At 41.9% G+C, this 14,783-nt stretch overlaps 1 protein-coding gene across 1 annotated transcript in view; it reads right to left on the bottom strand.

The window, feature by feature from the left end:
- Positions 1 to 338: 338 nt before the first annotated feature.
- Positions 339 to 14,783, bottom strand: part of LOC114669118 (tubulin monoglycylase TTLL3-like) — a 50,434-nt gene continuing 35,989 nt past the window's right edge. Inside the window, exons 11-18 of the mRNA XM_051921375.1 lie at positions 12,434 to 12,562; positions 8,158 to 8,272; positions 7,072 to 7,182; positions 6,774 to 6,966; positions 3,495 to 3,643; positions 2,678 to 2,921; positions 1,953 to 2,388; positions 339 to 1,845 (exon numbers count right to left, since the gene is read on the bottom strand). Of these exons, the coding sequence (XP_051777335.1) occupies positions 1,051 to 1,845; positions 1,953 to 2,388; positions 2,678 to 2,921; positions 3,495 to 3,643; positions 6,774 to 6,966; positions 7,072 to 7,182; positions 8,158 to 8,272; positions 12,434 to 12,562 (2,172 nt within the window). The 3' untranslated portion in view covers positions 339 to 1,050. The remainder of the gene's footprint in view (positions 1,846 to 1,952; positions 2,389 to 2,677; positions 2,922 to 3,494; positions 3,644 to 6,773; positions 6,967 to 7,071; positions 7,183 to 8,157; positions 8,273 to 12,433; positions 12,563 to 14,783) is intronic.

Below are 14,783 nucleotides of genomic sequence, written 5' to 3' on the forward strand. Positions count from 1 at the left end.
AATTTCTTTTGTTCTTCATTTATATACATCTGTGTGCTCATCATTAAGTTGTTCACATAAAGGGGTATAGTTTTTGTTTTGTTTTTTTTTAATAAAAACTTAACATCTGACTATATTTCTTAGAAAAAGTGTTCATAAAGTTTTGGGTATTTCTGAGTAATAGTAAATGAAGAATAGGGAAGTAACATCATTAATAAAAGCAAGGATTGGTTTATGGTTACAAGGTTGGCTGTAACAGAAAGTGCAGGCCATTAAGGGGTGCAGAGTGAACGTTGTCAGCCACTGAGATACTGATAAAACACATTATTTATTATATTCATTCTTGATCTTTATGTTGAGAATTTAAAAAAAAAAAAGCACCAGCTACAAAAACTTGAATTTTCTCCAATATTCAATGATTGATTTTTCCATAACTTGTGGAAATGCACAGGTTGCTTTGGGCCACAGTATTGTTTTATTTCCCACTACATTTTTTTCCCCTCTGGTCTTTTTCAGCTTATTTTGGGTTACTGTGAAAAAGCTCATCCCGTCACTTTCTGAAAATACAGTTGTTCTTTTTTGCAGTTGTTAATGGAGCCATATTTAGGTTGACACAGTTTATAGACACATTCATGGTAGAGTCACATGCTGGATATTAACAACATCTGCCTGTTTAGATCCCATAAAAAGCTGTTCTCATAGTTAATTGTTATTTTTCAACCTGATCAATACTTTTCAAGTTTTTCTTCTGCTTCTTGCAGAAATGTGATCAACAGCACATGATTCATCTTTTCTTAAGATACTTCATCCTTGTCTTCCGTGTTTATGTTGAGTTTTTATTAAGGTGCAGTTCCTGTCCAGAAGGTTTGTTGCCTACATTTCTGGTGACCTCTATTGGCAACAGTAAGTTATTATGAAGGGAAAAATGAATGCCTGTAAATTAGCTGCAATAACGTCTAATTCACATGTTTTTATAGCCATTTACGGATCTGGTGCTGGCCACAGAAAGCAGTAGACGTACAGATACCTACAATCAAAGGTGGCCAGAAACATAAATGCGGGACTGATTTTTTATTTTACACACCTAGATAAAGCCTCTGCCGCAATCAGCTGCCGTTTGGCGCCTAAGGCTTCGTGACCCTGTGAAACTCGCTGTGGGAAGGGATCAGCCTTCTGCCAACTTGTGTAGCTTATGGAACTGATATGTGGCTGGAGGCTGATTATTTCTAAGCTGGGTGTACTGGAGCCTAAGGCAGGTAGGCGACGCTTACTATAGAGGAAAGGATGGCGATGAGACTTGGGAGCAGACTTCCATGAGCTGAAATCCACAGATGAGACTACTCGGGGTTGCTTTATTGTCTTGTGGTCCAGAGTTTCAAAGCTTGTAAATCTGAGGCCAATGCATCTGGACCCCTTCTCATTTGAGGCTGCTGTGGACTGGGCAGTACGCCTCTCACTGTCTGAAAAATGGTAGATTTTGTGACCCCTGGCGGTGAATGACTTCTGCCTACTTATAGTGTGTCGCCCAGTAATCGAACGCAGAATGGTCGAGTCTTTTCTCTTGGCTGTCCCCTTTGCCCTGCACGTCTGCTGATTTTCTTTGTCTGACAGACCGTTATGGAGCCTTTCAGTCTTGCTGATGATGGCAGTTTTGAGTGGGGCAGGAGAAACAGCAGATTGCAACTCCAGAGCCTTTCTTGACGTAAGGGTGCCTATTTTGGCATTGGTGTCCTGGTGCTGTTGAAGAGTGGAGTCTCCCAAGGTTTTAACGGTGGTGTTTTTCGGCATAGGCGGACGGGGCCTCTTGATTGGGGCTCCCTCAACAAGCAAGTTGATGCCAATGTACTGTGGTACATCTACTGGCAGCTGTTAAAACAGGGAGATGGCACACAAACATCATTACAGCCTGCCTGTGTGTCTTGCATTATCAGAAACACATATCGGAGATTTCAGATCTGCTTTGTGCAACTTACCTGCCTATATATGAGCTCAAATCCCCCAACATCACAATTTCGGTCCACCTTTCTGTCAATAACGACTCGCAGGGTATCTTCCTGAACGGCAGCACACATCCTAGTAGTCACTGTAGTGGAAGGGGCCATTGTGGGGCTAGCATTGATTTCTATAAGCCAAGGATGTAGATCTGGGCCATACATGAAGTCTGCTCCATAAAGCTCAAAACTATTTTTTCTTGACTCAACTAAGTCCTGGGAAGACTGCATGGCATGAATTATCGCTCGTTTCATCTTGGGAATGGCCACTTTCTCCCATAGTCCTCCTTTACCCTGGCTGGAGAGGTACTTCTGGAACTCGGTACATGACCACATGTTATCTTCTGGTACCTGTGGGTGTCGGTTTTGTGATCTTTCATAGTGTTTCTGGATGGAGTTGTTACACAAATGAACTGAGCTGTGGGAGGAAAGGGAGTTTAGGATGGTTTTCTCCATGAAAAGTCCACCGGCTTGAAGTCAGTAACAGTGACATGCCATTTGTTTGGCTGAGCAAACCTAATTACACAATCCTAGCAAAAATGCTTCATCATCAAAGGTGGAGCCCAGCACAATGTCCATCATTAGTTCAACTAAAGGTGACCGATGTCCTACTTCTCTCCTGCTTAGATGTCATCTGCTTACGTTATCCCCTTCATGTTCAGCACAGAAACTAACCCACCCCGTTTTTTACTTCGTTTATGACTCACCTATCTAGGTTGTCCAGGGAGAAGGGCTGCGTTGAAAACCTGAGGTAGCACTGCTTGTAGAACCAGATGGTGAGGGGGTTCCAGTCTGTCACAAGGAACCACTGACGCACATCAAACTTGGTGTCATAGATTAGCAGAGGCCGCTCCAGGTACTTCTGCACCACCCACTTGCTGTCTTTGATTATGGTAGGATCACTGTTTACCAGCTTGAGGATCTCATCCAGCCGATTCATACAAATGATTCCTACCAAAACAGAAGGGTATATAAGGAATTGGCATTTATGATGGAATATTATGGCCATGTGATGAGGGCTGCCAGCAGTTAGAGCTCCTGTTTACATTTCCTCAACGTTTACTGTGTACTCGGGCAGACCACACAAATGAAAAGGGGTCTCTAGGACTACTGGCTCCAAGCAAATCTCCTTCAAGGCAGGAAATGGAAGAACTGGTACTGTACTTTAAAAACTGATATTCACACCCAGAAGACAGCTTCCCATTGACCGTAATTATTCTTAACAAGGTTCTGCAAAATAAATCATATTATTACTGGTCTCTGAGATGCCATCACTCCGTGTTTTCATGAGAGGTGTAATGTGTCAAAGAAAACAGCTATAACCGATGGTTGTTTTAAAAATCCGGGAGCAATTCTCTTGACGAGCTCAGAGTCACCTATCAAAGTGTGAATGAACAAAGGCAACACACATGAGAACATCATAAAGGAAAGCTTCGTAAATACAAGTGCCATTCATTTCTAAGGTACATTAATTACACCAAGAAAGATTCAGTGCAATTTTTCAAAACTTCTCATACTGTGTACCTCGTCCCCGTGACTTGGCACCAGGTTTCACAATCCAGATATTATGAATGCCTTCAATGTTCAGTTGTGGGCAGACATCCTGGAGCTTCTCCAAGACGGACTTGCATTTCTCAGTGTATACGTAACAGCTGTCTATGGGCACACCGTCACTACAGAGAAAGGAAACACCAGTCAGTGCTGCAACACAGTTACTGTACCGTCTATTTCAATAAAGGCTATATGGTTCCCATTAAAATATTCTGACCCTTCTTGGGTGTCGCATGGCTTTATACATGTTAGGCATATTACTGTATTATTGTGTACTAGTCATCCCCCAAGGCTCCGTCTGCGTAGTAGTGAAACAGAACAAACTTTAAAAATCAATAAACAAACAAGTATTGCTAGGTAAGCGGAGGCAAGTTACTAATCAAAACACAGAGGTAGACCGACTCCCCACTCCTCACGTCACGCTTCCTCCTCCCCTCGGCCCACAGCCTGTGTCTCGGATTAGCGCGAATAAATCACTCCTGCAAGCGAACTATGATTCTTAGCGTGATGAGAGAAGTTGCAAAATCAACTGGAATGTTCAAGTAAATTCTAAATCCATTAAGTAGTTCTCTTGTTCGCTAGCTAAGCAGAGTTAAGGTAGGCCCTGAGGCTGGCACATGAGCGAAGAGGGCCCCCTCCCCTCGGCCCGCTGCATGTCTCCCAGATAGATAGATAGATAGATAGATAGATAGATAGATAGATAGATAGATAGATAGATAGATAGATAGATAGATAGATAGATAGATAGATAGATAGATAGATAGATAGATAGATAGATAGATTCGCACAAATAAATCGGCACCACAAGCAAACTATGATACATAGTGCGATTGGGTTTTTTCTAGCAAATTCTAGAAAAAACCCAATCTAAATCCGGTAAGTAGTTCTCTCATGAAAAGAATACAGACAGACAGACATTGGATTATATACACAGTATATACAAATTATGGCTTTCTTTCAGTATTCTGTTGCTTTGCACTCTTTGCATTTGGCACGCTCTTAACACCCTGCAGCAGGATCCTGTGAAGGGTGCTAAAAAGAAAGGAACTACAGCGCCTATAAAAAGTATTCACCCTTTGGAAGTGTTCACATTTTGTTGTTAATACAATATTGAATCACAGTGGGTTTATTTATTTATTTTTGACACTGATCAGCACAACAGATGTTTGCCAAATAATCAAAATTATTTACAAATGTAAAACACAAAATAATTGATTGCACAAGAATTCACCCCTTCACAACTAAATCATCACTTGTTTCATGAGTCACATAATTCAATGGCGACCACCTTTCAATTGAATGTATTAAGTAACTGCAGTCTATCACCTGTGGTGAATCAGGGATGGCCTAACCAACGAAATGAAAACAAAAGAACATTCCAAGCAACTCCATAAAAAGGTGATTGAGAAGCACAAATCAGGGGATGGTGACAATAAAATATAGAAGTCACTGGATATCACTTGGAGTCCAGTGAAATCAGTCATTAAGAAATGGAGAGAGTAGGGCAGAGCTGCAAATCTGTTGAGAGTAGACCATTCACAAAACCTGAGTGATCTTGCAAGTAGACGACTAGTAAGGGAGACCATCGAGAGACCTATGGGAACTCTGAAGGAGTTACAAGCCACTGCTTCTCAGAATGAAGTGACTGTGCAGACAAGTGTTACTCAGGTGCTTCACCGATCACAACTTTATGGAAAAGCATATAAGACATCTCAGCTAGATTTTCCCCAGAAGACACATGGGAGACCTTGAAGTCAATGGGAAGAAAGTTGTATGGTCTGATGAGACCACAACTGAGCTTTTCGGCCATCTTACTAAATGCAATGTTTGGTGTAAGCCTCATACTGCACATTACCAAAAACACATCAACCCTGCCTTGAAGCATGGTGGTGACAGCATTGTGTTGTGGGGATGCTTCTCTGCAACAGGCCCTGGAAGGTTTCTGAGGAAACCCTGGCGGAAAATCAAATGTGATCTGCAAGGAACCTGCACCTTGGGAGAAGACAACAACCCCAAGCGTAACACCAAAGCTACATGGGAATGACTTCAAAACAAAAAGACACAGTCCAGATTTCAATCCAATGGTTGGTCTTACCAAAAAGGCTGCTCATTCATGATCTCCAGCCTGACAGAGCAAATAAAAAATGGAGAAAAATGACAGTGTCCAGATTTGCAAAACTGATAGAGGCCTGTGCACACAGACTCAAGGCTGTCATGGCTGCCAAATGTGCATCTGGAGTAGAGTTGGTGAAGGTGGATGAGTTCAAATACTTGGGATCAACAGTACAGAGTAATGGAGATTGTGGAAGAGAGGTGAAAAAGAGAGTGCAGGAAGGATGGAGTGAGTGGAGAAGAGTGTCAGGAGTGATTTGTGACAGACGGATATCTGCAAGAGTGAAAGGGAAGGTCTACAGGACGGTAGTGAGACCAGCTATGTTATATGGGTTAGAGATCGTGGCGCTGACCAAAAAGCAGGAGACAGAGCTGTTGGTGGCAAAGTTAAAGATGTTAAGATTTGCATTGGGTGTGACGAGGATGAACAGGATTAGAAATGAGGACATTAGAGGGTCAGCTCAAGTTGGACGGCTGGGAGACAAAGTCAGAGAGGCGAGATTGCATTGGTTTGGACATGTGCAGAGGAGAGATGCTGAGTATATTGGGAGAAGGATGCTAAGGATAGAGCTGCCAGGCAAGAGGAAAAGAGGAAGGCCTAAGATAAGGTTAATGGATGTGGTTAGAGAGGACATGCAGGTGATGGGTGTGACAGAGCAAGATTTAGAAGACAGGAAGATATGGAAAAAGATAATCTGCTGTGGCGACCCCTAACAGTAGCAGCCAAAAGATGAAGAAGAAGAAGAAGATTAGTGTCAAAAAAGCGAAATTAAATCCCCTGTGGTTCAATGGTTGTATAACAAGATGGGGCTGGGATCTTCAGCTCCTCAGTTCAGCAGAGACGCTGCTTTGTGCCCTTTAGGCAAATCATTCTTGCATCTTTATGTGGAGTGCCACCGTGATGAAAGAGTTTACAAAGCAGAATGTTCTTTTTGACACATTAATTCCAACTTACTCTTTTGCATTGTCTATTTTGCTCATCCTAGCAGCTAAAGACACTGAAAGCAGAAGAATCTGAGATCCAGTACGAGCATAAAAAAACTAAATCTCTCCTTTTGCCCCCCCAGGTACCACATAAGAGACACAATTACAATCCCTGAAGACGTGTAATTGTTTTCTCCTAAACAAAGACATACTCACTGGACAACTTGATAGTATCTGCCCAAGAACTCCTCCCACTGCAACTTGGTCATCGTAGGAGGAATTTCAGAAGAGATGTCGATGTCATAATGGTCCAGGCTGCTGAGGTACTCCTGGCACACCTTCAGCGCCGTCTCGACCAGCTGATTGGTTAGTGCAGAGGTAATTCGTGGCCTGAAAGGCTTCCTTGAGGCTGAAGAGCAAACGGATACAGCAAAGTAGCAAACAGTCTTGTACAAGGCGAGTCGAGGACCCTGCATTACATTTTACAAGATTCATAGCAAAGGCAAACTGGCACCTTTTTTCTGTAGATTACTGTTAAGTCCTTGTTGTTCATCCTGAGGGGTCTCCCTGCTTCTTTCCTCTACCCACTTGAGAAGACTGGTGCAGGCAGTGAGCTGAAAATCCTCTGCAGGTGAAAAGGAAGAAGAAACGTTGGATTTATAAATTTACTGTAAGTAAACTCAGCTAAAACTGAATTAAATTACTGTATATTCTCGCGTACAAGTTGGGTCTTGAAAGCCGAAAAATGATTCATAAAATATACGCCCATTCAAAAATGCGACACTTATATTTTTTTTTAAATCTTCTTGCCACCCCCAATCTCGCACCAGTTTCTCAGACGCATCGAATTTTGTTGCAGCAGCGCAGTTGCCAATTTCTTTCACCACTTCAACAACTTTTAATTTAAAACCAGCTTCATATTTTCTTCTGAGCGAATGCTCCATTGTAGATAAGGGATGCTCTTACGATAAAGGTGTATGAGGGTGTGAGATACAAAAAACACTAAACAGTGCAAATGTTGCTTCGAAATAGTTCGGGTATTACCGTGTGGTCACGTAGGCACAATACATCGAAAAAATCGGGCAGTGTGCTCCGTAGGTTACTCTCTCAGGGGGGGCATTAGCTTAGCATAGTCTTTTAGACCAATAGCGAGAGTTTTCCGCATTTGACTTATACGCCGACATTATAAAATACCAGAAATTATACGGTAAAATCAAGTCCTGACTTATCCGCAAGTATATAAAAAATATTTTCCCATCAAGTTATGGAGGGTGCATTAGTATTCTTCTTAGCTTATAAACTTTATTTATTTATTTATTTACTTGCGGAAAAGTTTATAGATTTTTTTTTCCAAACCAACTCACGCCATTTCATAAAAAAAGACAAATGGTGGTAAATTCTAGTAGGGAAAGTCAAAAGACCTAACAAAAGTAATTACATCTGGATGGTTTAGAGTCACCCTATGATAGATAGATAGACCATTGTCCCCTGCAGTGAAGTTTTGACAGTCTTCTAAAAAGCTCTCACTAAAAACTCTTTTTCTTTGTGACCACTACCAACCACCAGCCATCTATGGGTGCAAAGCCAGCCAAATACTTACCAATAAATGCTTGTTTATCATCCAGCGCACCCAGTCGGTAGCAGCGAGGGAAGAATGTGTCAGGGTTAGCCTCGTCAAACCAGTACAAGTTGCGGAGGTTCATGCACAGGCCTACCTGAAGAGCAGCAGCAGAGAGGGCACGTGTTAGATGGCTTTTAACCCACAACACCCACACCTTACTTAGTCAGCTGTCTGATCAGTGTACATCAACAACAGTGGAACTACAACAGTTCTGCACTGACATAAAGAGAAAAGCAAAAATCCTATTACAATGAGGTAATATGGGTTATTTTTGTTATATTTTCAGAACATATGCATGCTAAGTGAAACATGACTATGAGACCAAAGTAAAGAATGTCATCTTTTATTTCTGAGCAATGATTTACTGTATATATAACTCTGTTATCCATCTAAAAGTAATCAATGTAGACATCAATGTTAACATTTGCTGTGCACCATCTACTGCAATGTATTTTGCAATGCATGTACTGATAAAATGCATTGCATTTTTCATTCCATATGACATTTGGTTTGGGATTTCTAAAAGTAGCGTTAATGCTTGTGATGTGCCATCTGTTGCAATGACAAATGCAATGTATTCAAATGTTTGTGATGTGCCATCTTTTGGAGCAACAGAGACATTGCAACTGGATGGACACACAGATACAGACACAGACATTTATCCTTTAAAAAGAAAAAGAATAAAGAATATTGGATAAAAATAATTGTTATGATGAGGAGCACAGTGGAGCAGTGGTAGCACTGCTGCCTCACAGTAAAGAGACCTGGGTTTGCTTCCCGGGTCCTCCCTGCATGGAGTTTGCATGTTCTCCCTGTGTCTGCGTTGGTTTCCTCCCACAAGCCACAGACATGCAGGTTAGGTGCATTGGCGATCCTAAATTGTCCCTAGGGTGTGCGTGGTGTGTGTGTGTGTGTGTGTGTTCCCTGCCTTGTGCCCTGTGTTGGCTGGGATTGGCTCCAGCAGACCCCCGTGACCCTGTGTTAGGATATAGCGGGTTGGATAATGACTGACTGACTGACTGACTGACTGACTGACTGACTGACTTGTTATGATTTGTCCCCCAAATCTAGTTGAGCAGGAGTACTGACATGTGATTCTGATTGCTCGAGAGGGTTGGGAGCACATGCTCATTACAGCGCGTTGCCGCTGGTGGTCCCTTAATTATCAATACATAAAAGAATTCTGTGTGGATAGGGTTGGTTGTAGTCACAAGAATTTGGACCTGAGGTCTGGTGTTGATATTAACATTACAAGATAAAAACTAAAGAATTGATTATGATAGAAAAGCAAGCAATTATGAAAAGGAGATTAAAGCAAATACCACTCAGAGCCACTGGTGAAAGACTGGGAATTCCAAAACTATCAGCATGGGGTATTTTGAAACAGAAGAACAACACTGGTGGTGTAAGAAATTTGCAACAAGCAGGCTGTCCCAGGAAGACAACAGCAGCTAATGAATGACAGTATTGCTAGAGCTGTGAAGACAAACCCAAAAAGAACATTAAAAAAGTCTATGGGGTGCACAGGTGAAAGTGTCAGTATTCAGAAAGAATTACAGAAGATACATTACAGGATGCAAATCTCTAATCAGCACTAAGAACAGAGGCACCAGGCTGGAATTCACAAAAGTAGTACAAAGGTGAGACAGAAGGGTCCTGGAGCAAATGTTTATGGAGAGATATGGTCAAGATTAACCCTTACCACACTGTGAAGAAAGAGAGGGAAGGCAAAGGGTCTAAGCACACCAGTTCATCCGTGAAGCATGGAGGAGGCAGAGCCACAGCTTGGGCATGCATGGCAGCTTCTTGAAGTAGCACACTGGTCTTTATTGATGATATAAGTGATGGTGGTAGCAGAAGGAGGCATTCTGAAGCATACTCAAATCCAAACTAATGCCTCCAGGCTCATTGGACAGAGGTTCATAATGCACATAATACAGCAAAACAATGACCTGAAACATACTACCCCCATCTAACCAAGGAGTGCATCAGAAAGAAAAAGTGCAGAAGTATAGACGGGACAAGTCAGTCACCTGATTTAAACCCAACTGAGAATGCACATTGAAGAGGAAATAAAAGTCAGCAAAGCCACAAAACAGGCATCAGCTGAATGAAGCTGACATAAACGCATGGCCGAGTACCAGGAGTCTTAAGATGTCAATGGGTCGTAGATTTGGAGCAGATTATTGCGTTTAAGGTGAATACGACAAAATACTAACTTTAACCAACTTAATTCATTTGTTCCAATACTTATACTCAGCTGGAATTGGGGGCACACAACAAATCTAATGTTTTCCAGTATTGTTTGTGTCACACATATGCGTCTGGCAGGCAACCTCAGAGCTCATTGGTTAGTCTTTACACTCCAAACCAGAAGGTGGCGCTGTTGCCTGATGACTTTTCTCTTCCTCCCTCATCAGAAACGATGACCGATGGCTCTCCCATCTCTGACGTCACTTCTGGTTTCCGCTCTCCTGAACCTGCTCCTTCCAGATTGCAGACATCATAACTGGCATCAACACCATTTGGAAGCCAGTCTGAAGAAGGATCCATCCAAAGAAGACAACTGGTTCTTATTTACCAATTTATTACTTGCTTTTGTACCATCACAATATACAGGGATCACCACAGTGCCCAATTCTTTTTGAAGTGTTCTTTTGCCTTATTACAGTGGTGTAGTCGGAAGAATTTTCAGCAGTATGACAGAGTAAGTGGACCTTACAGCAACTGTGGACCAACTGACTACAAGTTCTGCAGGTTCAAGTAGTAGAACAACAAACCCAGCTCACCAAGACAGAGGTTCGAAATCAGGCAAAAGCAGGTCTACGACAAGAGCTGAGATCATCCCAGGTACTGTTACCGTTACAATCGAACGATGACATAGAAACAACTTACAGCAACTGTGGACCAACTGGCTACAAGTTCTGCGGGTTCAAGTAGTAGAACAACAAACCCAGCTCACCAAGACAGAGGTTCAAAATCAGGCAAAAGCAGGTCTATGACAAGAGCTGAGACCATCCCAGGTACTGTTACCGTTACAATCGAACGATGACACAGAAACATATTTTCTTGTATTGCCACACAGACAGCTACTCGTCATCACTGGGAGTGAACAGAATGAGTACACATACTGGTGCCACTCCGAACAAGGGAAGCTTAGCAGGCCTATTATGACCTTGATGATGAGCAGGCTGCCTCTTATTACGACTGCCTCAAGGCAGAGGTGCTTGCATGGCACAGAGTGACCGCAGACCAGCAGGTGAGTGAGTAGGCAGAGGTGATTTGACCCTGAGTGGTCAGCACGTTCCCAGGCATTTTAGCTCTGATGAAAGCTGGGGAAGTGGTCAACGCCTGATGCTCATACCTCCAAAATGATAGTGGAGATAGTGGCTTGTGATTACCTTGTGAACATCCTCCCAGAGACTCTTGGCCAACCAGACTGCTGGCAAGCTTGGTTCAAAATTGAGACTCTGGTCAAGATCATCAAGAAACAAAGCAAAGCCCTATTGCCAACCAGTGACCCATCCCAAGGAGAAATTACCACCTCCCCTCCGATGTTTCCTTCTTCCATTCTTTCCATTCTGTGCACTGGTGTGGTGATAATTAATGTGTATTAGGCTACAGCGACACCCTCTGGCTTGGAGTGTAACAGTTATTAAATGTTTTAAATGAGGCCTGAGGTCGTTTCCCAGGTACACGTGTGTGATACTTGTTATATGTAAAGCTTTTGCCCAGAAATAAAAGATGACATTCTTTAGCCTTGTATTAATTTTTCCACCTGGAATACATATTTTACACATACTGTATATAACACAAATATCCCATATTACCTTATTTTCTCAGTATCTTTGCTTCTCAATGCATAGAAGATCACATGCGCCTTGTGTCCTCTATGGCTTTAAAGTCTGTTGGAAACAAACTTGCTGAAGTTGTATTACTGTTGAGGACACTGATCCAGATACCAGCAAGGTGCCTTGTATGGAAAATTACATGCATTGTGCAGTTATGTGAAAAAGTTTGGAAAATCTTGATTAAACTTGAATGAAACATGCAGTTTAACTTGGAGTCCCAAACATTTGCACCTGACTGTAGATGATAATTACCCAAGCATATTAGATGGGCCAGTTTACCTGCATCCCCAAAATGCTTTACCATACAATGTGTAAAGAATAAACTGTTCTTCAGCTCTTCTCCTGTCCTACCCTTTTAAAAAGAGAAACAACCCAAGACACCTTTTACACATGAACAAGCTGACCTTAGTGGTGAAGCTTCCTGCACGAGCGTAGTGATTGGTCATCTGATCCTTCCGCAGCATGCGGCAATCAATCGAGTCTCTCCGGGTTGTCCAAAAGAAAGAGGGCACCTCATTTCGGACCAGACGAGACTAAAGACAGGTAGGGGAAAGTTAGAAAAGTTCTAAATGGGCGCAGGAGAGCAAGGTGTTACTCCTGTTTCTTCTTCTCACATCCCAAAGAGGTACATGTTACTTTAAACTTATCCCGTATGAATGAGTATGGGTGTCTTGAATGAGCCTGCTCTGGCTTCAGTAGTTGATTTGAGTTGAATATTTGATATTGTTGGCTCTCCAGAACTCCAAAAGAGAAAATCAAATTAAGGAAAATGGATGCATGCAAAATGGGTACACCTTTCATACATGCCTATGGTTCATCTCAGGAGATTAAAGTAGGATTCTGTTGTGTTAAATTCTCATTCTGTGCTGGCTGTGAGTGCAGCTGCTCAGGGTTGTGTAGCTTTGCCATGGTACAATGTGAGTCCTTGGATTGAGGCCCATGTCTTGGCCAGGGACGGATTAAGACGAAATTGGGCTTGATGCTGCAGCGCAAAAAAGGCCTATTTTTTTCTCGGCATTGGTGCATGTGCAATTGACACTCACCGTACATGCGTACTCAGACCGACCAAGGAGCCTTAATTGCTTGCGGCGCAACCAGCCAGCCTTTATTGAACATGAATAATAATAACGACATAGTATCGTAACAACTCAAGATTAACAAGAAGAAAGATATCACAAAGTGACGTCACGTGAAAACCTAACAATGAAATACACAAAATTTCGCAATTCTCTTATGAAACAGAGTAAGAAAAAATGAATTTTCAGAGACATTGGGTCAAAGTGACTCAGTTCAGGCTATTGAGGGTAAAAATTTGTCCACGATTTAAATTTCATAATAGACCAGAATCCTGTCGAGGATTTAAAAAATTCTAAACATCCATGCCAGGCCCGCGGGCCGGCTTTTAGTTTTACCTTTACAGATAACCATTTAAATAGCAATTTGATTTTTACTGTACAACTAACTTTCAAGGTGTAAAATTTACTATGTGGCACGTACTGAACAATAATAAAGTGGCAAGAATCCCCAAGATATTGCAAAAAACGAAGCTAAATTACTAAGTAAACTGTTTAACGTAAAATTGATAGCATTAACTTGAAATCTTCGGTTAACAATAAACACAACAACGTTACAGTTATATCACTGCACAAAGAACAATAGGAACTGTATAATAAGTAACGCTGTGTCTAGGCGTCTGAAAGTCGGACTCCAAATTTCATTCTAAGAATTATTTTGAGGTTAATATAGCAAAGGAAAACTGTTCAGCTTCCAGAAAATTCTTGTCTGTTTTCATCTGGGCTTATTTCAGGAATGGGCCTAATGCTGCAGCATCAATAGCACCCACCTTAATCCGGTCATGGTCTTGGCTTTATGTTACATTAGGATGACTCTCAATGAGTTGGATTGCATTTCATCCCAGTAATAACCTGAAATGTGATCTGCTGCCATTGACAATGTACTGACTTGTGCCTGTGATCGAAGACCTCTTGTTCGTTTCACACTCTGTTAACTTGGATCACGGAGTGCTGACCTGTGAGGCTGTACTACTGTACACTGACTTGTGTTTGATGCTAACATCATTGCACTACTACAGAAACTGGTCATTCTACCACTTTTCATGCACAGCCAGAGAACTGCCTGTGCTTCTGCTGATTGGTTGTTCTGAGTGAATACCTCAGGAATAACACCGACATCAGATATGTACTGCACATTATGAGCGCCATGTGTAAGATGTCATCTCAGAGTCAGTCATGCCCAATATAGATTTTCACGTCTTCTTTGTTACTCACAGGTAATCTCCCTTTAAGGTCAAGAATGTTAATGAGGATTTAGGACACAGTGATGCTTGAAGGACAGTACTAAAAAGTACAGGGTTAAAGTGACATAAATAAAATGGAAAAACAAAACAATAAAGTAAAAATTGACATGTAGAAGCAGCAGGCAAGCATATAGTTAAAGATAAAGCATCCATCCATCCATTATTAAGGCAGAAGTCAGCACTGGATATGGTGCTGGGCTATCATAAGGTACATTCATGCACATCGAGCCATACGCAATGGACGCCGTGTGCTCCGGATCAAAGACAAAAAAGACCATCCAGCAACAAGTCCAAACGTCAGAGTCTGTCCTGGTATGGGGTTGTGTCAGAGCCCTTGGCAAGGGTCATTTATACTTCTGTGATGGTAGCATTAATGCAGAAAAGTACATTAATATTTTAGAGCAACATATGCTGCCTTCAAGACAACATCTTTCCAA

Source organism: Erpetoichthys calabaricus, chromosome 18 (genome assembly GCF_900747795.2).
Source record: "Erpetoichthys calabaricus chromosome 18, fErpCal1.3, whole genome shotgun sequence".
In the NCBI taxonomy this organism is placed as follows: Eukaryota; Metazoa; Chordata; class Cladistia; order Polypteriformes; family Polypteridae; genus Erpetoichthys; species Erpetoichthys calabaricus.